General features: G+C 43.3%; 1 protein-coding gene across 10 annotated transcripts in view; it reads left to right on the forward strand.

Annotated features, from left to right (window-relative positions):
* LOC147027036 (calcium-activated potassium channel subunit alpha-1-like) overlaps positions 1-24,099 on the forward strand; it is a 278,274-nt gene that overhangs the window by 254,009 nt on the left and 166 nt on the right. For 8 of the 10 annotated variants that reach the window (XM_085883106.1, XM_085883111.1, XM_085883109.1 and 5 more), the window contains 4 exons: positions 5,305-5,423; positions 20,674-20,913; positions 21,185-21,204; positions 21,436-24,099. The exon at positions 21,436-24,099 is cut by the window's right edge and continues 166 nt beyond it. In XM_085883106.1, coding sequence (XP_085739232.1) covers positions 5,305-5,423; positions 20,674-20,913; positions 21,185-21,204; positions 21,436-21,569 — 513 coding nt within the window. In that variant the 3' untranslated portion in view covers positions 21,570-24,099. The remainder of the gene's footprint in view (positions 1-5,304; positions 5,424-20,673; positions 20,914-21,184; positions 21,205-21,435) is intronic. The other 2 variants (XM_085883110.1, XM_085883114.1) reach the window with 2 other exon arrangements.

Below are 24,099 nucleotides of genomic sequence, written 5' to 3' on the forward strand. Positions count from 1 at the left end.
AACCAATGGGATTATTTCCGGAACAACAAATAACAATGGAAGGTTGACCCAACGGAGGGATACGACGATGGGTTGAGGTGGGGAAGAAAGGGGGAAGAAATAATTGATCAGTAATTAATTATGTACGATACCAATAAAACCTATGGTGCCACACACCAGATTTATTCACAGACGGGGATGGGGAACGTGAACCGGATGAGGCCTTAGCTGCTGGTGGAAAAGCAGGAGATGATGAGAAGAGGATGTGAAGGCACACGGACAGGTCGACGAAGCAGTAGCAGGCGGCCACGATGAAAACGGGGAGCTAACCACTCAGTGACTTTCCCTCAGACAAGCAAACTCCACTCCACTTTTGCGCCAAACCCAACTCTCCTCAGACACGACTCCAAAAACTCCTCAGAGAGGATTCTCCTTCTCTCTCAGCTCTCTCTCTCGAGATCTCCCCGAACAACTTCGCCCTTCTGGAGGCGCCCATAAATCCGTTTCTCGGGAGGCGAGGAAAAGCTCCTCCCCTCGCCCTCTGGACAACGCAGGCTCTCACAAAAGAGCTGCCATTCTTCTCAACCTCATCTGGTCCCTCACCCAGTGGGACATTACAAGGGGTTATACATACAATTTTCTTAAGCTTAACCCCTTATTAATTATGACCACACACCATCCCCTGTATGGTGAACATTCAAACAAGATCATTCTTAAGCTGTGTTTCCCTAATTAATTACATCATGATGAGCTAACTACTCATACATGGACCATACTCCACTCTTTTACATTTCTATCAGCTCTAAGTATAATATCTACCCCCCCCCCCTATAAATGTAACTATGTTTTAGAGCATGATAGCTAACATACCCTACACATCCTTCACTACCAAACAAACATACAGTAGCTACACTTAATAATTGTTCAAACATGTCAGCTTAATGTTGTATTCATGGTTGGAAGAGCTGTTTTTATTTAATTTATGTGGGAGACGATGGTTGTTGCAAACAGATCGTGCAGTATTTTGATGAAATGGGACTCAGTCGGTGCCTCGCTGCGCACCAAGTTAGAGAGTTAAATTTTTATTTAATCAAACTTAGCTTCATCACAAGTAAACAATTTTGCGGTACATCTTCCTGATGAGCCCAAATAAAGGTGAAACCAGTCGGCGGCTCTGAATTCATTTACTGTCTTTAAATCTGCATTAATTTATTTTACTCATCCATTTGCTTTAATCTGAATGCATTTACTTTAATCGCAGTCTTTAAAGACCTGATTAGCAGTTTGGAGGTGACGTAATTTGCATATGATCATGACATCATTTTCATGTCGCATTCAGCTTCAGGAGAGCTGTTTTTATTTAATATATTTGATTTTCATGTTTCATACTCTTGACAGAGCCTTAGTGCTGTCGAAGCAGTTACTTTCAGGGGATGGAATGGAGACCAAACAGGTCTCAGTGTGTGTGTGTGTGTGTGTGTGTGTGTGTGTGTGTGTGTGTGTGTGTGTGTGTGTGTGTGTGTGTGTGTGTGTGTGTGTGTGTGTGTGTGTGTGTGTGTGTGTGTGTGTGTATGTAATATGCATAATCACATATCAATATGTGCCCTACTCACCAAACTCTCTTCCTATGGTATCCAAGGCCATCTCCATTCATGGCTTGTGGACTTCCTCTCCTGTTGCGATCAATGCGTGGCTCTTAATGGAATTCTCTCATCTCCCCTTCCAGTCCAGGCTGGAGTTCTGCAAGGCAGTGTTCTTGGCCCTGTGTTTTTTCTTGTTTTCAGCAGTAATCTCTCAGAGTCTTTGGAAAATCCTCTTTATCTCTTTGCTGATGGACTTCACCCTCTGTCGTACCATCTCTCATCCCTCTGATCGGCAGGCAGCAAGCCTCTTCACTCTCTGCAGACCTGGATAAAATCACAAGCTCGTCACTTGGAACACGTCTTTCAATTTTGACAAATCTCACACCCTCACTCTGTCTCTCCGAAAGAATCATCTGGAACCCCCCACCCCTCTCCAATCTACTTTCTCAGCAATCCCCTTGAAGAAGTCCTTTCATTCAAGCTTTTTGGCCTCACTACCTGCCATGCTCTTCCCTGGGGAAGGCACTTCCCCAAGTTGGCCTCCAAAGCCAGTCGCTGACTGGGCATCCTACATCATGCAAATTCCTTCCTTGGCACACCTGAGCTAACCACCTACAAAGCTTTCATCCAGTCTGATGGAGTACTGCTCTCCCCTTTGGGGTATTGCTCCTGCCTTACACCTCGCTCGACTTCACGCTGTAGAAACCAAGGCTTTTAGAATCATTGGTATCTCCCACGATGAAGCTGTCTTTGGGTCTCTCACTCTCTCACCAGAGGCAGGTCGGTGGTCTTTATGTCTTCCACCGTCTCCTCTCTGGCCTTGCCCCATCCTGCTCTATCTGTGATCTGTCCCCCCTGTATTTCCTCAGGGCACTCAAAGTCCTCCAAAAAACCTCTTCTGGTGAAACTGTCAAAATCTAGAATTATTGCTCACCTTCACTCTTTCATTCCTCTTTTTTCCCACCTCTGGAACACACTTTCTTCAATCCCACTCTTTCCTACAGGTCTTCAAAACATCTGTTCACCACCATCTCACATCTTCCCCCCACCCAAAATCTTGATCTTTTCTACCCCCATTAATCCACCCCAAACACACCTCCTTCAAGTTCCCTGTTTTCCTTCCTGAAAGACTCTGTAGTGTCCATCTTGTTTACCCCATGTACCCTGACTCATTACTCTCCTTGCCACTGATCTCCTGTTGTCTCTGTTCCCCACTATTTTGTGCTTACCTCTCCCACTCCTCTTGTCTCCTGCGTTGTTATATGTTCCGTGTGTTCTCTGTTACACGAGCATCAACATGATATCCAAAAAAACAAAAACCCATCAGTGTGTGTGTGTGTGTGTGTGTTTGTGTGTGTGTGTGTGTGTGTGTGTGTGTGTGTGTGTGTGTGTGTGTGTGTGTGTGTGTGTGTGTGTGTGTGTGTGTGTGTCCATCTGTGTCCAGGTCATAACTTTTTTGCCATTAAATTTTTAATAAACCCTTTTTCTGAAAATATGGAGAAATCTAATCAATAATTGGGTCAAAATGTCAAATGGAAAACGGCAAAGTCACAGTGGCCACAAATACGCCCAATTAGTCCGTCATCAGGGCGAGACTGTCGGGTTTTGTAATACATGACTCATTACGACATAATGTAGCTTCCGAGTTGCTTTATTTAACATTTAAGCTTTTGTTATCAAATTTTCAAGAAACCTTTATTATGAGAATATGGGGAACATCAAGGAATACAATTCCCTTTTGTTTCGCTGTCGTTTTCGTAAAGTATTGTTTGAGTACAAAAGCAGACGTGGACAGACCGCATTTTTGGATGCTTTCTCGTTTCTTCTGTCTGGAACACTCTCGATAAAGATTCCACTGTGTCTTTTGGAAAGAGTAAATCTTTTAATGATTACATCCTGAAGATGTTGTTTCTTTCATTAGAATGTAGACATGATCACCATGCTTCATGAGGACCTTTACTCATTGATAAATGGCTTGTAGCATGGTATTGTGTACACTGTGGTCCTAAATGAGGAGAAAGCTTAGAAATTGAACCCAGTTTTAATAAGATAAGCAATCTTAATCTTGTATATTATTTCCGAGTTTGTGGTTTCGTGTCGCGCTATCTTCGACTTTGTTCTGCGCTCAAGTAACGTGATATTCGGCTTTCATTATCTCAAAGACCATATGAGGTGCATGGTACAAAAAAAAGTAAATAAAATGGTTCTGAAACAGTGAAATCGTATTCCACTTACTGCATTAAAGTAAAATTACTACTGATACTCTGCATCAGTTCCTTTCTCAAACACACCCACCCCAACATATCGCGCAGAGCGCGGGTTATGCTAGTGTTATATAATGCCCAAGTGTCTGTGCTTTCAGAAAATGTATACTTTGCTGTGGGTCCTATGGATATAGTTGCTTACAAAGCATGTTTTTTTTATCCAAACACAGGCTATTTTTTTCCATTTTTATAGCTCATTCTTTAGAAATGGGTTACATGTATGATTTTATATGTTGTCCAAAATGGTTGAAAATGCATTTTTTGTTTTATATATATCATTATACATAAGAATAGAGCAATTCCTCGAAACAGTACATTTCTTATGACCTCCTGCATATCTTGACACCTTCAAATGTGTAAAATCTCAGATTTTGCAAAATTTCCCCCCCCGGCATAGTGAAGCTTACAAAATCTTATTCCAGAAATTTGAAATGCATCTGATAGAACATCTTAAATAGCAATTTACTTCTGCATAAAGTTATGATTTAAAATGGCAAGTTTCAACATGGATCATTACTACATACCAGTTTTTAGGTTCACTTCCATGATTGGGTCAAAAATGTTAGGAAGTACATAACAAATTGCATTTAGCAAGCTGCTACAAAATTACTGGTAACTATAAGCTTGATTTTATAACCATAGAATAAGTTTACCAAGATGGCCCTATGCTATAAAAATCAATACCAAAGGCCAGTTTGTGTTCAGTATACAGAACATCAAAGGTCGTGAGGAAGTACGTAACGTTTTTAAGAAATCTGCACTTTTAATCCTAAGATGTTAGTTTGGTTCATCACAGCATGTATTTCTATGGTTACGTTTATGTGCATATATATATATATATATATATATATATATATATATATATATATATATATATATATATATATATATATATATATATATATATATATATATATATATATATATATATGACCTGAATGAACACTGATCAATTTCATCAATTTGTTAATTTCATATGACCTTGACCTCTTTGCTCAAGATGAAATATCAGGTAAACCAAATATTCTCCATATACTGTATGTGGTTTCCAATTCGTGTATAATACATATCTAAGCCATCAGACCAATTTTAGAATGATATGAGTGGTTCCTTGATACAGATAATTGATAACCAACTTTGACCCTGTCAGAGCAAAAAAAAAGAGGAAGACTTAAGCTCTGCCCAAAAAGATCCTGAATCCCCATGATGTTGGCTAACAAATGATATGCAAAACTTAATCATACAATGACTTTCATTTTTTGGTCCCCCGTGTCCAAATGTGTACATAATACCTTGCTACAAGCCAAATACATCATTTCCCCATGAGGCTTATTGATCTTCTCTCCAATGGGAAAGGGAATAATAACAAAAGTCATGTCTAATGTTATTTCAAAAAAATATATTATTACTGTCATCATAACAGGACACCCTTTAGAGTATTAATATTATTGATAAGATGTGTGTGCACATGTGTGCAGGAAGGTGGCTGTTACGGTGAACTCTTCTGTAAGGCATTGAAAACGTACAGCATGCTGTGCTTTGGGATCTACCGTCTGAGGGACGCTCATCTTAACAACAGTTCCACCTGCACCAAGCGGTGAGAGCTGTGAGGAGACGAGCAAGGAATGTGGTTGATAATTTATATTCACCATATCCCAATCTCGTATAGACCTTTAAAAATAACGAGAGTTCATAAAACACATGACTCTGAACGGTCTTGAGAAACAGACATGGGTGGGGTCAACAAATGGTAAATTTGATTGGTTGTAATGAAGAAAAATGCCGTCATATTTTGTCCAAGTCCTGCTAAACGGAAGGGTTTTCAATTTCTGCTCTACAGTGTTCATGTATATTATCCAATTGAAATAAAATAGAGAGTTTAAGGGTGGGAGAAAACACATTTTTTCGGCTGTTTACCACCGTTGATGTAGCATCTTTTATACACCTTATTTAACACGTTACGTTAGTTTTTTGTGCCTTGTGTTTGTGAGAAACAGTAAGTTTCCTGTTTGGAATGATTTCCAATTTTGTTTGACTGCCAGACAGGCAGACAGAGGACAAAAAAATAAATTGCACCCATGTCCAAAGGAAGTGGTTCAGTTTAGCATTTCTAATATGAAATAGGCAAAGCCTAGAAATTAACAAAACCCATTATAAATACCCTTAGATCCCCCTGGGATTACACTATAGAACCTTTTAGAATTAAACATGGTGGGCTTGGAAGGTTCTTCTTATTCATTTTGGATGGATGGAAGGAAGGACATACCCAAATATTGAAGCGGTTTCACCGCTTAAAAATTATCTCACTCTCCGTGCATGTACGATTGGGACAAATTCAGGGACAAGGCACTGCGAAACTACAGGTTAGTTTTTCGATTCATGTTTAAAATATAACACTCAATTGAAATTGAGTAGTTTCTCAATCATAAACTGATGTTTGTAGACAGATAGAAGTGAACCAATTGCTTCACCCCACTTTTCATTTCATATGTGTAGGGTTATAATCTATACCTATTAAAGACAAAAATATCTGTCTTTGTTTATATGTGTTCTATGCATGGCCATATCCCTTAAGTTACAAACTCCAAACTTGGTATACAACTTTGTGTATGTATGTGTGTGTGTGTGGGGGGGGGGGGAAGGGGGGACAGGGTAGGACACACTATGTGGCCACAGCCTTACACAAGGGTGTGGGGGAGGCATAAATTCTCAATGTAAATGTGTGCCGTGTAGTGTCACATGGTGGTGGTGGCAGAGAGGGTATTAGAATTTCTTTTTTTACATGGGCAATGCTGAAGTTAAAGTTAAAGCACTCTTTGCAGAGGTAAATTTGGCCTCCATCCCTTCTCCCCCCCCAACCCCTCCCCCCTGAACCCCCCCCCACCCTCCCATGGCAAGCTCTTTTTTTCTTTTTCTTTTTTTTTTAGTGTACAATGTCCAGTCTCGTATGAGAGCCAACACAAAGAACATACAACAAGGGAAGCAGGAGATAATAGGGGTGGGAGAGGAAGGACAAAACAGTGGGGAACAGACATGAGATCTGGGGAAAGGAGAGTGGTGGGGCATGGTACACAGGGTAAATAAGATGGGCACAACAGGGACTTTCAGGTCTTTCCACGACAGGGACTTTCAGGAAGGAAAGCAGGAAATTGTGAAGGAGGTGGGTTTGGGGTGGATTAGCGGGGGTAGTAAAGATCATGGTTTTGGATGGGGGAAGATAAGAGGTGGTGGGGAACAGCTGTTTTGAAGACGTGGAGGGAAGAGTGGAATTGAAGAGATTGTGGGAGTTTGTTCCAAAGGAGGGAAAAAAGGAATGAAAGAGTGAAGGTGAGCAGTGATTCTTGATTTTGGTAGTTTACCAGAAGGGGGTTGCTTGCAGACCTTGAGCACCCTGTAGGAATATGGGAGGGACATATCTCAGACAGAGGGGGAGGGGGGATGAGGCCGGAGAGGAGACGGTAGAAGACAAAGACCACTGACCTGCCTGCGGTGAGAGAGTGAGATATCCAAAGACTCAGCCTCATTGCGGGAGATACCAATGATCCTAAATGCCTTGGTTTCCACAGCATGAAGCCGAGAAAGGTGAGAGGCGGGAGCACCAGCCCAGAGGAGAGAGCAGTACTCCATCAGGCTGAGGATGACAGCTTTGTATGTGGTCAGGAGCTCAGGTGTGCCAAGGAAGGACTTTGCACAATGGAGGATGCACAGTTGGTGACTGGCTTTGGAGACCAGCTTGGAAATGTGGCTTTTTCAAGGAAAGATCATGACAGATAGTGAGTCCCAGAAGCTTGAATGAAAGGACTTCTTCAAGGGGATTGTTGAGAAAGTAGATGAGGGGGGTTTCCCTGACGGTCCTTTTGGAGAGACAGTGAAAGTGTGAGATTTGTCAGGATTGAAAGACATGTTCCATGTGTTGGACCAGCTTGTGATTTTATCCAGATCTGCAGAGTGAAGAAGCTGCTGCTTGCCGATCTGAGGGATGACAGATGGTACGGCAGATGGCGGAGTCATCAGCAAAGAGATAAAGAGGATTTTCCAGAGAGTTGGAGAGATCATTGATGAAAACCAGAAAAAAAAAGAACAGGGCCCATAGCACAGCCTTGAGGAATTCCAGCCTGGACAGGAAGAGGAGATGAGATAATTCCATTGAGGGCCACACATTGGCTGCGGCAGGAGAGGAAGTCTGTGAGCTGTGAGTGGAGATGATCTTGGATACCATTGGAAGAGAATTTGGTGAGCAAGGCAGGATGACAGACTGCATCGAAAGCACACGATATGTCGAGGGAGATGGCTCTGATTTCATGTCTGGCACTGAGAGGCTCCATCCATTGTTGGGAGAAGAGAAGCAGCATATCCAGGATAGAGTGACCTGGTCTGAATCCAAATTGATGGTTGGAAATCAAACCATTGGGGAAGAGGAAGGATTTAATGTCTGAAGCGATGATGGAATCCATAATTTTGCTTATGATTGGGAAACGGCTGATTGGTCTGTAATCGCAGGGATCTGTTTTTGCTCCTTTCTTTGCAGAGCGGTAATGCTTGCTGATTTCCAAGCAGATGGCAGATGACCTTGAGCAAATGAGAGGGTGAATCGAACAGAGAGAGGGTGAGCAAGAGCAGCAAAGCAGGTTTTTAGGATACGTGGGCTGATGACGTCTGGACCGGTTGCAGAATCCGAGTCGAGCTCTCTACTTTGTCAGCAGAAAAGGTCACATAGTCCAGGAACAGCTGGGTGTGACTGGGTAAGGTGGGTACAGAAAGTGATGGGTTTAGGACACAAGATTTAGAAGCAAACACGGAGTTAAGGCATTCAGCCTTTTCACGTGCAGTGTCAGCTGTGCGGCTATTTGAGGTAAGGGAGGGGATGGAGGGGAGACATATACCAGAAACAGACTTAACTTGATGTCACCAGGATTTGTAGGAGCGAGGCAGGTTTGAGAGTTTAGATTTGAGATTAGAAAGATGGTGTTTTCTGGCTCTCCTGGGGATAGACACACACTTCTTCCAAGCTTTGTGGAAGGAACTGAGATTTCCTTCAGTTGGATTTGCCTTCCATGAGGTGAAGGCAAGTTGTTTCAGGACAACTGCCTCACCACAAGCTTCAGTGTACCATGGGCAGGAGGAAGGGTAGGACAACTGAAGACAAGATGAGATAAATCTGTGTTTGAGAGAGAGGAAGTTTCTTTGAAAGAATTCCCAGGACGAGTTAATGTTGGAGAATGTAGAGAAGGGAGACCAGTCTAGAAGTTTGGTGGCTATTGAAGACCCTGCTCGTCGGCCTGAGTGAAATGCCAGATTCAATGGCACTTAGTTGGTTCTCTAATAACAGCCAGAGAGATGTTTACTTTGACAAGCATGTGGTCAGATGAATCGATTGGATCGGAGGAAGAACAGCAGATATTTTCACGAAATTGGTCAAAATCATATCCAGATGAGATGGAGCACCATTGGTTGAGATACGGGTCTGGAAGTTGACCGATTCTGTCAGTCCCAATGAGTTCCAGAAGTCTTTTTCTGAAGTGCATGACAGGTGAGAGAGGTACCCACACCCAGCCAACTGGCATGATGACAATTGAAGTCGCCACATATGAGGAAGAGATAGTTTGGATGAGAGGATAGAAGTTGGTCCATGTTTCCGGACAGTGAGATGTAAATGGAGTCATCACTGTTTGGTGGACGGTACAACACACATATTAACATGAGGTTGGAATGGAGGGGAAGCTGTCGCCAGAGGTATTCCTGGGGGTATGGGGGAGTGTGGGCAGTGCATGGAGAGTGAGGAATGGAGTTATTGATGAATAGAGCAACTCCGCCACCAGGAGGAGGGTCAGGTCTGTCATACTGGAGGTGGGAGTAACCAGGGAGCGATACTCGGGAGTCAGAGATGTCTTGAAGGAGGAAAATTTATGTTAAGCAGATTGTCTGTTTTGTCAGTGGAAACCTGTATGGAAAGATCTGTTAGGTTTGAGTGAAGGCCCTGGATGTTTGAGGTCCACACTTTTAAGGAAGAGGGGGGGGGGACCCAAAGAGGCTTTGGGTGCAGGGGAGGGAGGGGAGGGTAGGACGATGGAGGAGAGAAGGACGTAAGGAGAGTTGCTGAAAGAGTGTGGGGGATTGCAGAAGAGCTCGGGGAGAGGGCCGGACGAGGAGGGCTCGGTGGAGCTGTGTGAGGTACAGTGGAGGGTTATAAGAGGGGGGGGGCAGAGAGCAGTTGAAAATTGGAGGCGGTGGAGTGATGAGATGGAAAAGAGAGGGCAGTGTAAGGAGGAAACTTTGTGGATGTAAGGGTGGGGGGGGGTAACTTTGACAAATGGGAGTGAGGGGGAGATTGGAGGGAGAATGCTTAGAGCGGAGAGTTGAGGGGGGAGTTTTTGTGAAAGGTGATAGGGAAGCTTGGAGGGGGGCAAGAGTGTGAAGGTTGCTTTGAGAGGGAACGGTGAGGGAAACTTTGAGAGGGAGGGGAGACGATAAGGGCAGGCATGGCCAAGGTGCATGAGGGTGATGGGAAAGGTGGGGAGAGGGGAAGGATGAGACTTGGTCGAGGTATAGTGAAGAAGAAGAGAGTGGGCAGGGGTAGGTACAACATTTTTGGCGTTTAGAAGAGGGAGAAATGTGATGAGAGGAAAGAAGGAGCATGTTTTTGATGATGAGGAGCAGCCCTGGATTAACCATTAAGCAAAATAAGCACGTGCTTAGGGCCTCAAGGGAAGAGGGGCCCCACAGAGTTTTTTTCCAGTGCCGGATTTACAATGGACCATGGTGCAAATGTTGCAGCTGAACCAGGGCCCACAAAAAGGGGGCCCCACAATAAATGAAAAAAAAAATACATGGACAAGAATATGATTTTTTTTACACTTTTTTATGCAATGTAATACTGATGCCGCAGCGTTTACTGTAAATAAACCTTACTGTAAGTTTTGTTTCATTTCGAAAAATAAAATTTCATTTTACGGTTTTGTATTGTTTTTATTTTGGATTACATATATATGGGGGTACCATAATCTTTTCAGTGCTTAGGGCCTCTAAAGGTCTTAATCCGGCCCTGATGAGGAGTGTACTGATTGAGAGAGTGAGATATCTTTTAGGTTAGAATGGAGCCCACAGATGTTAGAACACTACACTTTGGACACCCGAGGAGGAGCTGATACTGAAGCAGATGACAGTGAAGAGGTGCCATGAGTAGAGGTAGGATGAGGTGGCAAGATGAGAGGGGTAAGGAGAGGGGATAACAGGTGAGGGGTTAGGAGGAAGTAGATTGAAGTAGGTGGGGTGAATTGACACCGAAGTTGTAAAAAAAAAAAAAAGTACGATTGATGGAATACGAACATGCATTGCAAACAGGGATTTAAGAAAAAAATTGACTCAGAGATGCAATTAAAGACATTACGTGAGGGATGCAATCAAGGAGAATTAAGAGAATTGATAAAAGAAACGTAACAGTGGGACTTTTTGGAGACACAATGAAGGAAAGGTCGAATTGAAAAGTCTTTTGAAGAAGGAAAAGAGGAATGAATTATGATACAATACTGAAAACCACACGTGTGAGAGGAAGTTGAAACATTTTAAGAGACCCTCTTTTTTTTTTTTTTTTTTTGATAAAGATTAGGCGAGATTGGTAAAGGAAAGGTTAAAGAAAAATCGTGATCGTGTATGGTGAATTTTGATCGGCAAATGCAGAAGGAAGCTGGTCGGTCAACGAAACTAACAGGAAGAATAAGAGGGGGGTAGAGGAACACATTGTTATGGGAGGTGTAAGGCTAGAAGTGAAAAGATATAAAGAAAAATAATTTTTACCCCACGGGGTTGACGCGCTGCTCGCGTTCTCTCTTTTCTTGTGTACAATTCATTTGAACGTCTATTTCTCCATTATTCGTGAACATAATTCGATGAAAATTGACAGGCATATCCTCGACACATATGTGCAGGCATCAACTAAGCCCAAAGTGCGATTGCAGCCCTTCGGGCCGAGGAACGGCCCATTTCGGCCCATTTTCTTAAAATTGTTATTTCTCGGTTATTAGTGAACAGAACTGAACCAAACTTGACAGGTATATTCTGGAGACCTTTCCCCAGGCATTAACTGAGCCCAAAGTGCAATTCCGTCCCCAACAAAAAATTTTTTAAATGCGCTGGGCAAGTCGCAAATGATGATATGAAACTAGCCTCACTCTTGTGAGGTGTTCTGGTTTCTTTTTCTGATGCAATGAAAATCTTACCAAATTACAAAACTATCTGTCGTCCGTGCTATCGCTCACCTGAGAGTTGTACACATGAACTCCCATGGGGTATGTTCGCAATTCGAACTTGTTTGATTGATTTTTAAAGATTAGGTAAGATTAGGTAAAAGAAAGGTTGAAGAAAAAAATCGTGAAGTTTTATGGTGAATGTGGGTCGGCTAAAATAGATAGAAAGAGGATGGTAAGTCGGCAGAAGGGGGAAGAAGAGTCGGTATAGCAAGTTACGTGGTTACGTGGGGAATAAGGTAAGTAGGGAAAAGGTTTTTTTGTTGTATATTTTATATTTTAAGACAAGAAACAGAGGGTATTGTTGGGAGGGATAGAAGGAGAGCGGTGGGAAAAGTGGAGAAAATATGAAGTGATGGTAATAGGGAGAAAATACAAATAAACGTGATCGTGCACATTGACGGGAAGATGGGTAGGCTGTTAGAGTAAGATCAAGATTGACATCAATGACAAGATCGACGAAAACTCACCAAATAACACAAATTTTGAAACAAAACCGAACTTGGAACACACAGTAAACATGGAGGTAACAAAATAAATAGTCAAAACGTGACAAACAACGACTGGAAACTTATCTTTGAGAAAGTCGGCAGAGACCCCTGAGAGAACGAACCGTTGCCTCAAAAACCGGAACCAGAAGCTCTCAGAGAAAATACTTGCTATGACTGTTCAAACGCCATTGCATTGGTAAATTAATCCCTACTATTACATTCCAAAGCAACATATTATAGTTTTGCCAGCCCAGGAGGGGAGAGGGCATTAGAGCTCTGCGGACTGAGAAGGGGGCAGGAGAGCCGGCATGGGAGGGGGGCAGGAGCACTCCGCGTGGACTGTGCATCGAGGCAAGACAGCAGATCTCAGGTGATATATATGAACAGACATGTACACATAGGGTCAATCATAGAAAGAATAGGTTCAATGAGCTCTCCTCAATATCTATTCAATTTTGGCTGAGTTCAATTTTGACTGGCTATCAACTCACTTTGATATGGTGCAGGCAGGGTGTTGTCATCGGAGTACGCCATCCTTCAAAAAGGGGAGGGCATCGATAAACCAATTTTCCCTTGCGTGAAAGTGAACTTGTGGATGTTAAACATCCAATGGTTTCTTTCAGAAAGAGAATGCCATTGTACGCTGGTATCCTAATGAGGTTCAAAACTCTTTACCTGATCCATGGGGATAACTACATCAGTGGTATAATAATAAATCACAAGCTCAGATAATGAAGCAACCATCAGCCAGTTGCTTATCTTTAAGATCTTACACTGATTGTCATCTGGATACTTGAATGACTTGCATCTGGAGCAATTCACCATCAATTCCACTTCTTTCAGCATGTCTCTTTCTTCCCACAACGCCGAGAACCAAGCTGAGATTGATTATGATCCAGAAAGCCTTTTAAAACTTTTAACATGCAAATAGTGCACCATTTAAGATTCTTCGCAATGAGTAACATTTTATAAATACAGTACATCATTTTATTATGATTGTTCTCATTATTCGTAGTAGTCGTAATATTACTCACAAACAACCCATCCTTATACGGACGGGTTCATTCCCCCATTTCTATGATGTCTATGGTGTATTTTATATCATGACTTGTAATACCAGCTTCCAACAGGTGGTGCTATATGACACACAATTTATTCAGAGAGATTTGGCTTATCCCCTCACTGCGAAGGCGATGGGTGTTTATTTTACTTAATACCACCGAAAACCACCATCCGAAGTAAAACCACCTGTTTTCAACTCATTGTGTCTAGTGGTTCAGTAGTTCAGCATTTCAAACACATAAACACTTCCTGTAATGTTAAAACATAAGTTTGACGTGGCAGTCCCAACTTTCAGGAGTATGAGTTTTTATATTTTTGAAAAGATGATCTTCACGATGTTCATCACGCTCAGCACTTCTGCTTCGGTGTTGTTCTCTTTGGTGGCATATTGTTGATATATATATATATATATATATATATATATATATATATATATATATATATATATATATATATATATGTTTGATACATGTTTGACGTTGCAGTTCTAACTCCTGGGAGTACGATATTTTTTTTTTTTTTTACCGCCTAAGAGCTTCCCATTTTCAAGTCCTTTCGTTCAGTTCTTCAGGAATGCAAAGAAGTCAAACAAATAGATGCTTCTCAAATTATATTATAATTATTATGATTGCATTGGACTTCAGAGTTGACAGGCGGGAAGCCTATTGTTCTTGTTTGGATTATTATTTGACAGGGTGATTTAATTTATTTATTTTTAATTCGAGAACCCTAAACAATTCCCATACACTAAAAACTATCTGTTAGGAACCTAATATTTTGCGTAAATGTAGCCTAATGCTTTTTTTCCCCTGACTAGTTTGGAGCGTCGAGAGGTCTCCTTAGGAGCTCTCTGCTGACGATCTCAAAAGTGTTTCCGGTCGTTATTTGTCCAGTTTTAACTGTTTATTTTTCTCACCTACATGTTACTGTGTGTTCCTAGTTCGGTTTTGTTTCAAAAATCGTGCTATTATATTTTGTGAGTTTTTGTCGATGTTGTCTTACCGGGTGTTTGAGGCCTAGGCTTGAGGCCTACCGGTTCCCCTCGGTGTACGATCGTTTTATTTGTTTTTTCTGTCCATTACCTTCAATTTCTATCTTCCCCACTTTCCTAACGTCCCCCATTTCTCCCAACTAATCTCTCTATTTCTTATCTAAAAAATAAAAATAAAAAACCGCCACCTTTCTCCTGATTTTGCTTCTTCTTCTTCCTCTTATTCTTCCTCCTCCTCTTCTTCCTCGATTTTTTTCTACAACACTTCCATGACCGAATCTGTTGAAAACTCTCTCAAACATTAATAATAACAACAAAAACGAAATCTTATAATGCTTCATCTTTCTCTCTCACACATGTGGTACTCTTTACTGTTTCATAATGCACTACTCTTCTGCTATTTTAACAGACTGCTCTCATTTCGACCTCTCCTTCATTCCTTGCCTAAAACATGCAACTGTTACAGCGTTTCTTCTCTCCATTCTCTGAATTTGCCTTTATTGCATCCATCAAGTTTGTGTTAAATTGCATCTCTGACCTAAAACCCCAGTTTGCTATGAATGTTCGCTTTCCATCAACCATTCTTTTTTTCCAACTTCAGTGCCAACTCACCCCTCTCACCCCTCACTCTCACTCTCAAAGCAACCATCCCACTCTTCTCCCTCCAAGCCTCCCTCTCACCTCTCTCAAAAATTCCCCCCTCACCTTTGTCCCACCTTTCATCCCCCTCACTCATCCTTCTCAAATTTGCCCCCTCTCATCCACAAAGCTGCCTCCTTCCACTGCCCTCTCACCTCCATCTCTTCACTCCACCTCCTCAAATCCTCAACTGCCTTCTTCCCCCTCTCTTTTCTCCCCTCTCCCCCAGCACCACAGAGCCTTTTCTCCTCCTCATCCGGCCCCCTCCCCTAGCTATTCTGCAATTCCCCACACTCTTTCAACAACCCTCCTTACCTCCCCTCCTCATCCCTTGTCCTTTCCTCCCCCTCCCCCCCACCCCCTGCACCCAAAGCCTCCTCCCCTACCTCTTCATTAAAAGTGTGGACCTCAAATATCCAGGGCCTTCACTCAAACCTTTCAGATCTTTCCATACAGGTTGCCACTGACAAACCAGACATAATCTGCCTAACAGAAACTTTCCTCCCCCAAGACGTGTCTGACTCCCAAGTATCTCTCCCTGGTTACTCCCTCCTCCGGTATGACAGACCTGAGCCTCGTCCTGGTGGAGGAGTTGCTCTCTTCATCAAAGACTCTATTCCTCACTCTCCATGCACTGCTCTCACTCCCCCACACCCCCAGGAATACCTCTGGCTACGGCTTCCCCTCCACTCCCACCTCATGTTTATATGTGTACTGTACCGTCCACCTAACAGTGATGACTCCATCTACACCTCACTATCCGAAAACATGGACCATCTTCGATCTTCTCATCCCAACTCTCTCTTCCTCTTATGTGGAGACTTCAATTGTTTTCATGCCAATTGGCTAGGTGTGGGTAACTCTCTCACCTGTCATGGCACCTCAGCAAAAGCTTTCTGCGACTCAATGGGACTGACTCAATCGGTCAACTTCCCGACCCGGATCTCAACCAATGGTACTCCATCTCTTCTGGATCTAGTTTTGACAAATTTCCCTGACAATATCTGCTGCTCTTCCTTTGCTCCAATCGGATCTTCTGACCACATCCTTGTCAAAGTGGACATCTCTCTGGCTATTATCAGAGAACCACTTCACCGCCATCGAGTCTGGCATTTCACTCAAGCCGACTGGCAGGGTCTCCAAGCAGCCATCAAACTTATAGACTGGTCTCATATCGCTACTTTCTCCAACATAAACTCATCCTGGGAATTCTTTCAAAGAAACTTGCTCTCCCTCATGCACAGATTTATCCCCTCTCATCTTCAGTTGTCCTACCCTTCCCACCCCCCCCCCCCGTCCTTGGTTTACTGAAGCTTGTGGCGAGGCAGTTGTCCTGAAAGAACTTGCCTTTGCCTCATGGAAAGCAAACTCAACTGAGGGCAATCTCAGTTCCTTCCATAAAGCTCGGAACAAGTGTGTATCTACCCTCAGGAGAGCCAGAAAACAACATCTTTCTCATCTCAAGTCTGAACTCTCAAACCTCTCTCCCTCCTCAAAATCCTGGTGGTGTCTAATCAAATCTGTTTCTGGTGTATGTTCCCCCTCTATCCCCTCCCTTACCTCAAATGGCTGCACTGCTGATACCGCACGTGAAAAAGCTGAATGTCTAAATTCGGTGTTTGCAGCTAAATCTTGTGTCAAAGACCCATCACTTTCTCTACCCACCTTACCCAGTCGCACCCAACTGTCCCTGGACTCTGTGTCCTTTTCTCCTGACAAGGTGGAGAGCTTGCTGTCAAACCTCGACTCAGATTCTGCAACCGGTCCAGAGGGCATCAGCCCACGTGTCCTCAAAGCCTGCTCTTCTGCTCTTGCTCACCCTCTCTCTGTTCTATTCACCCTCTCATTTGCTCAAGGTCATCTCCCATCTGCTTGGAAATCTGCAAACATCAATGCCCTGCATAAAAAAGGTGCAAAAACAGATCCCTGCAACTACAGACCAATCAGCCTTCTCCCAATCATCAGCAGGGTTATGGAATCCATCATCGCTTCAGACATGAAATCCTTCCTCTTCTCCAATGGCTTGATTTCCAATCATCAATTTGGTTTCAGACCAGGTCACTCTACCCTGGATATGCTGCTTCTGCTCTCCCAACAATGGATGGAGGTCCTCAATGCCAGACAGGAAATCCGAGCCGTATCCCTGGACAGATCACGTGCTTTTGACACAGTCTGGCACCCTGCCATACTCACCAAACTCTCTTCCCATGGTATCTAAGGCCATCTCCCCATTCATGGCTCGCAGACTTCCTCTCCTGTCACAGTCAACGTGTGGCCCTAAATGGAGTTCTTTCATCCCCTCTTCCTGTCCTGACTGGAGTTCCTCAAGGTAGCATTCTGGGCCCTGTTCTTTTTCTGGTTTTCATCAATGATCTCTTCGACTCTCTGGAAAATCCTCTATATCTCTTTGCCGATGACTCCACCCTCTGCTGTACCATCGGTCATCCCTCAGACCGGAAAGCAGCAGCTTCTTCGCTCACTGCAGATCTGGATAAAATCACAAACTGGTCCAACACGTGGAACATGTCTTTCAATCCGGACAAATCTCACACTCTCACTATGTCTCTTCAAAAGGATCGTTTAGAAAACCCACCCATCCACTTTCTCAACAATCCTCTTCATCCATGGGCCCAGGCATATATCGGTACCATCTGAGGAAACCAAAGTTTTGGGCTACTAAGTTATTGGTAGGGACTATATGATTATTTTAATATGTGATAACCGTTCCAGAAGAGCAGCTTAGTGAATGTATTTTGCATTTTTACCATTTTACCATTCTGAGACATTGACGTTTTGGGGGAAAATCAAAAAAAAATCCAAGGACCACTCGGAGGAATTGGCAGAGCTGAAGTCCACGCAGGAGAAAGCAGACACCCGAATGCTTCTGCATGCTCTGTATGCAGCAGAGGCTGGGTACAAGGCTGTAGTGATCACTGCCGAAGATACAGATGTCCTCTTGCTGTGTCTTGCCTTCAATAAGGACATCCCATGCCCCGTGTATCAGAAGTCTGGTACGCAAACCCGCACACGGTTCCTAGACATTGACAAGCTTGCTAGATCGATGGGAGACAGTGTCTGTGATGCCCTGGTTGGGGACACGTGTTCTCCGGTTGTGATACAGTCAGTGCCTTTGCAGGCCGGGGAAAGATGGGCGCCTTGAAGCAAATGAAGTCAGATAGACCTACCAAGAGGCCTTCAGTCAGCTCGGTCATTCATGGGAAGTATCCACCGAGCTCTTTCAGAAGCTGCAAGAGGTCACCTGCCACATGTACATGCCGTCTACCAACACCACGAAAGTCAATGAACTCTGACATCAACTCTTCTGTGCCAGACGGGGAGAGATAGAGTCTAGTCAGCTTCCACCATGTGAAGACTGCCTCTTCATGCACATCCTCCGTGCAAACTACCAGGGTGCTATTTGGAAGCGCTGTCTGCAATGCCAACCCTATGTTCCAAGTCCCAAGGGTTGTGGAAGGCCCACTGATGATGACGGGAAGCTGGCCATCGAGTGGATGCAGGGTTCTCCAGCACCGGATGCAGTGTTGCAACTGCTTTCCTGCAAGTGTGGACGGTCGTGCAAACTCCCAGACTGCACGTGCCTTGCCAATAGCCTGAAGTGCACTGACATGTGCAAGTTGCGAACCTGCAGCAACCAGCCCGCTGATGTCGAGGAAGAGGTTGTAGACCTCGAGGACTCTGATAGTGATAACAGTGATGAAGACTAGACTACTGATCCATGGTGTGAATGTTTTGGCACAATCACAAGGACATTCATGGCTACAAATATGCATGAGTAAAACATAGTACATAAACATGCTACAGTAGCCTGGTGAAATTTGGGTTATCCATAAATTTCACATTTTGGACGCTTGGAACTAGGGTAGGGGAAGGGCAATTCCTTTAACTGTGGTAAAAACTTGTAAAATGTTCATAAATGTTTTCCTCATACAACATGTGCATGTTGTAGGCTACTGCAGTTCAGTAGCACTACCCAGGGAACTTGTATGACAATATTATAAATTAAAATGTACTGAAAATCACTAATCAGCAACATTTTGATAGGCCCTATTGTTTGCCCCTTTCTGCCATAAAACAAATTCTGCCTTCAGGAATGACAGGATTATTCGGATGGTATAAATAAAGCATTTCAGACATGCATTTATGGTTTGAAGTTCATTCTAGCCCCATGTGGAAACAGCAATTGCATCATTAGTGAATGTTTTTGAGTTTGCCTTTTCACTTTCATTATGTGGAGGGTGGGTACATTCTAGAGATGAAAACTACCAATAAGCTGCCAGTCTGCAATGGTTATCACATCAAAATATGATATATATATATATATATATATATATATATATATATATATATATATATATATATATATATATATATATATATATATATATATATATATATACATCAATTCAAAAATCATAACTAGGATTGGTTTCCTTAGATGGTACCGACAAGTGGAATTTCTGGCCTGGGCCCATGGACTATCTGGAAGAAGTCCTTTCTTTCAAGCTTCTGGGTCTCACTGTCTGCCATGACCTTTCCTGGGAAAGCCACATTTCAAACCTCGCCTCCAAAGTCAGTCGCCGACTGGGAATCCTCCGTCATGCATAGTTCTTCCTTGGCGCTCCTGACCACTTACAAAGCTTTTGTCCGTAGCCTGATGGAGTACTGCTCTCCCCTCGGGGCAGGTGCTCCTGCCTTCCACCTTTCTCGGCTTCACGCTGTAGAAACCAGGGCATTTCAGATCATCGGCATCTCCCGCAATGAGGCTGAGTCTGGGCCTATCACTCAATTACCGCAGGTTGGTCTGTGGTCTTTCTGTCTTCTACCGTCTCCTCTCCAGCCTTGCCCTCTCCCCCCCCCGCTCTCTGCGATTTGTCCCCACCACATTTCCTCAGGGCGCTCAAGGTCAGCCAACAACCCCCTTCTGGTAAAACTACCAAAATCACGAATCACTGCTCACCTTCACTCTTTCATTCCTCTTTTTTCTTGCCTTTGGAATAAACTTTCTCACTCTATTCTTTCCCATTCTTCCCTCCAGGCTTTCAAAACAGCTGTTCACCACCACCTCTTATTATCCCCCATCCAAATCCTCGATCTTTTCCACCCCCGATAATCCACCCAAGCCCACTTCCTTCAAATTCCCTGCTTTCCTTCCTGAAAGTCCCTGTAATGTCCATCTTCTATTCCCCATGTTCCCCATCCCATCCCTCTCCCTTCCACAGATCTCCTAATGTGTCTCTTCCCCACTATTTTGTCCCTCCCACTCCCGCCCCTCTTGTCTCATGCCCCCTCGATGTGTGTTGTGTGTTCGCTCTCACACGAGCCTCGACAAGGTATACAAAAAAAAAATAAACAAATGTTCAAATCTCCCATGTCTCTTTTTCTTTTTTCCTCTCTTCCTAGATACGTCATCACAAACCCCCCTTATGAATTTGAACTCTTCCCGTCTGACCTCATCTTCAGCCTCATGCAGTTTGACTGCTCTGGTGTCGGGGGTTTTGCTGCGTCGAGGCCTACTAACCCTGTGCCCCCATCACTTCCCCCTGCCCGTCGACCTCCTGCTCCATTGCCATTAGCTGCAGGAATTACCGCAACAGCCGTTGGAAGCCGCATTGCACGGACAAAAGGACGGGACAAAACGAGGTAATCAACGAGTGAATTGTATAGACAGCATTTATCAGTTTTGGAAGAAGAATCATATTCAATGGTGTCGGATTAGCTGGTGGGATGGAGTCATAGAGGAAAAAGGAAAAATATAACCACAAAGTTTGCAAAATCGTTATGGGATCAGAAATGATCACATGGCATTGTGTGGAACTGAATATAGGAATGGGGTTTGGGAAAGCTTTTAAAAGGGCATGTGGAACCATGGGGACTTATCTGATTGCTTCTCTCTTTTCACTTTGCTCACAAGGACTGGAAAAGCAACACAAGGTAAAGGTTCTGAGCAAGATTTACAAAATCTTAAAGACACAATCTTTTCCTTCAAACTGATGAGCAAGCTCTATTCCTGAGCGCATATTCTATCCAAAGCTCATGCTGTTTTTCACTCGTTAATTTATTTTTCTTCATCCCTTTTTTGTAATAAGCTGTTCACCTCTTTCCTTATCAGATATTTCAATGCTGTGATTATTTGCTCTCACTCTTCACCGCTTTTCCCAACAGAGCGACTTTGGGTAGCCGATGAGGCTGAAGGAACCAGAGTAAAAGCAGCTGCAGCCTCGGTTCCAGCCGGTCCCTCCTATCGACCTCCAACCGCTCTCATTCCTCCAATCCGAGAGAATGAAAATGAAGTGTGAATGCAGGATAACGCTGCCTCTTTTTATCCTCTTTACACTTTCCATCATCTCCTCCACATTATGCATTCATCCCATTTTCAATCTCAACCTCATCTATCAGCATTTCATTCTCCCACATTCTCCAAACCATCTTCCTCAACCTATCTTACACCAATTCCACATCAACAGCTGCTCTTACCTTGAGCTCTTTCTCTTCACAATCTACGCCCATCCTGGGTGTGCAGTTCGTCATGTCGCTGGCACAAACTATTTGCTGTATAAGTGACAAACGTTTTCAAAAGAATCGTGCCTGTGTTTGTGAATGGCTCAGGGCAGACTAAATTTGATGGCACAACCCCAAGTAAACGCAATAAGACCTCAGACATGTTTTGGTTGCAATAAGGACGTTGAGCTGTGCGGTCTTTTATCTGGAGATAGACCCTTGTTTGTGAAAGTTGGGTTTCTTTTATGAACGTTTGAGGTGTATCATATGCCAGTCAGTGACTGGATGCAAAGTTTCAAGAGTTAATTTCCAAATTGCTTGTTGGTCTATCTTTTGATGTTGTGAGTCTTCTTCTTCTTTCATATGCAGCACAAGGATGAGTGCAAGGCTGTGCCACTGATGCAATGCCCCCTGTAGGTTAGGGCAGGAATTTGCTCAGGGTGCCAGCGATAACTTGCCTACTCTGAACTGAGATTGCCCTCAGTTGGGTTTGCTTTCCATGAGGCAAAGGCAAGTTGTTTCAGGACAACTGCCTCGCCACAAGCTTCAGTAAACCAAGGGCGGGAGGAAGGGTAAGACAACTGAACACGAGAGGGGATAAATCTGTGCATGAGGGAGAGCAAGTTTCTTTGAAAGAATTCCCAGGATGAGTTGATGTTTGAGAAAGTAGTGATAGGAGACCAGTCTGTAAGTTTGATGGCTGCTCGGAGACCCTGCCAGTCGGCTTGAGTGAAATGCCAGACTCGACGGCGGTGTTCACAAAGGACAGCATAGCATCTTTAATGTCCACCAACTAATCTTGGCAAATGGGATTCCCATTTAATATCCATCCAAGGGTTGACGTACGCAATGATAAATCACTGGGGTGACAGTTAATAGTTTCACCGAGATTCAAAGCCAGGCTACACAGCTTGGAGGCGAATGTTCGTACCTCGAGGCCATCCTGCCAGCCCCATGTTGGGAGTAAAATGTGTTTTCTCTCTCTCTCTCTCTCTCTCTCTCTCTCTCTCTCTCTCTCTCTCTCTCTCTCTCTCTCTCTCTCTCTCTCTCTCTCTCTCTCTTTCTCTCTCTCTCTCTCTCTCTCTCTCTCTCTCTCTCTCTCTCTCTCTCTCTCTCTCTCTCTCTCTCTCTCTCGCTCTCGCTCTCGCTCTCGCTCTCGCTCTCGCTCTCGCTCTCGCTCTCGCTCTCGCTCTCTATCTATCTATCTCTCTCTCTATATCTCTCTCTATGTCTCTATATCTCTATCTCTCTCTCTCTCTCTCTCTCTCTCTCTCTCTCTCTCTCTCTCTCTCTCTCTCTCTCTCTCTCTCTCTCTCTCTCTCTCTCTCTCTCTCTCTCTCTCTCTCCCACACACACACACACCTTTTTACAATAAACACAATGTAAAAGATATGGAACTTTAGGATGAAGAGAGTATTTCTTAGCCCGAGAAATTGAATAGATGTTATTTTGATGTAAATCTATTTTAATTCATTGAATTTTGAAAATGAACTCTTTGTTTTATCTTTCGCTTTCGAAGAACAGGTATCAACATTTAAGTAACGATTGCGGTTCAAAAATTCAGCCTCGTTTTGCTTCCGTAATATGTAGATGGCTCCGTATAAAAGGCCAGTGGATCTTATGCATCCAATAATCGGGATTTTCTGCAAAATTCTAACTGCATTTTCGATCAATGCAGACATTTATAGTTCCAATACTACTGTAACATTAAATATTTTGAATAGCACAATGACAATACAAATAATATCAAGGCAAAGTTCTCACGATCAATAGCTACGACGATGGTGAAAAAATAAATCTTCGGAAATATACCACCGATGCCCTCGAGTTCCTTTTAATTATCTCGGTAGTTAGAACATCGAAGTGCATAAAGAGATCCGAATTTGTAGCGAAACATATCGAGACCACATTATACTTTCTGAAGTTTCAGAATCTGGAGACCTCTGTAGGTTGACAATAAGTTGGTCATAGCTTGGCTATGCAAAGTGTTCATGATCCTTTGCATTTTTTAACAGTGTATTTAGATGAAATAATATCTAAATAAGCCTCTCAGAACTTCGGATAGGCGTACGTTGTACTTTTGATGATGTACTATGTGTAGTAATTCTCACCTATGCTCACAAGAGACAGCAGTTCACTTTCGGTTGGTGGATATAGCACGACATACGTGCTGCTTGGTGGAGCTCAGGTGTGCATCGTAGACCTTTGACTTGTGATTATGCCAAATATGAATATCCCAGAATCAAGCACTTCAAATCTGAGCTTGGTTTTGGCAGAGGGATTGTTCTTGTACTTTAAGCAGACAACTGCAGTAAAACTTTGGCCACA

The sequence above is a fragment of the Eptatretus burgeri genome, chromosome 5 (assembly GCF_056783735.1).
Source record: "Eptatretus burgeri isolate ZD-2024b chromosome 5, Ebu_testis_v1, whole genome shotgun sequence".
NCBI classification, from domain to species: domain Eukaryota; kingdom Metazoa; phylum Chordata; class Myxini; order Myxiniformes; family Myxinidae; genus Eptatretus; species Eptatretus burgeri.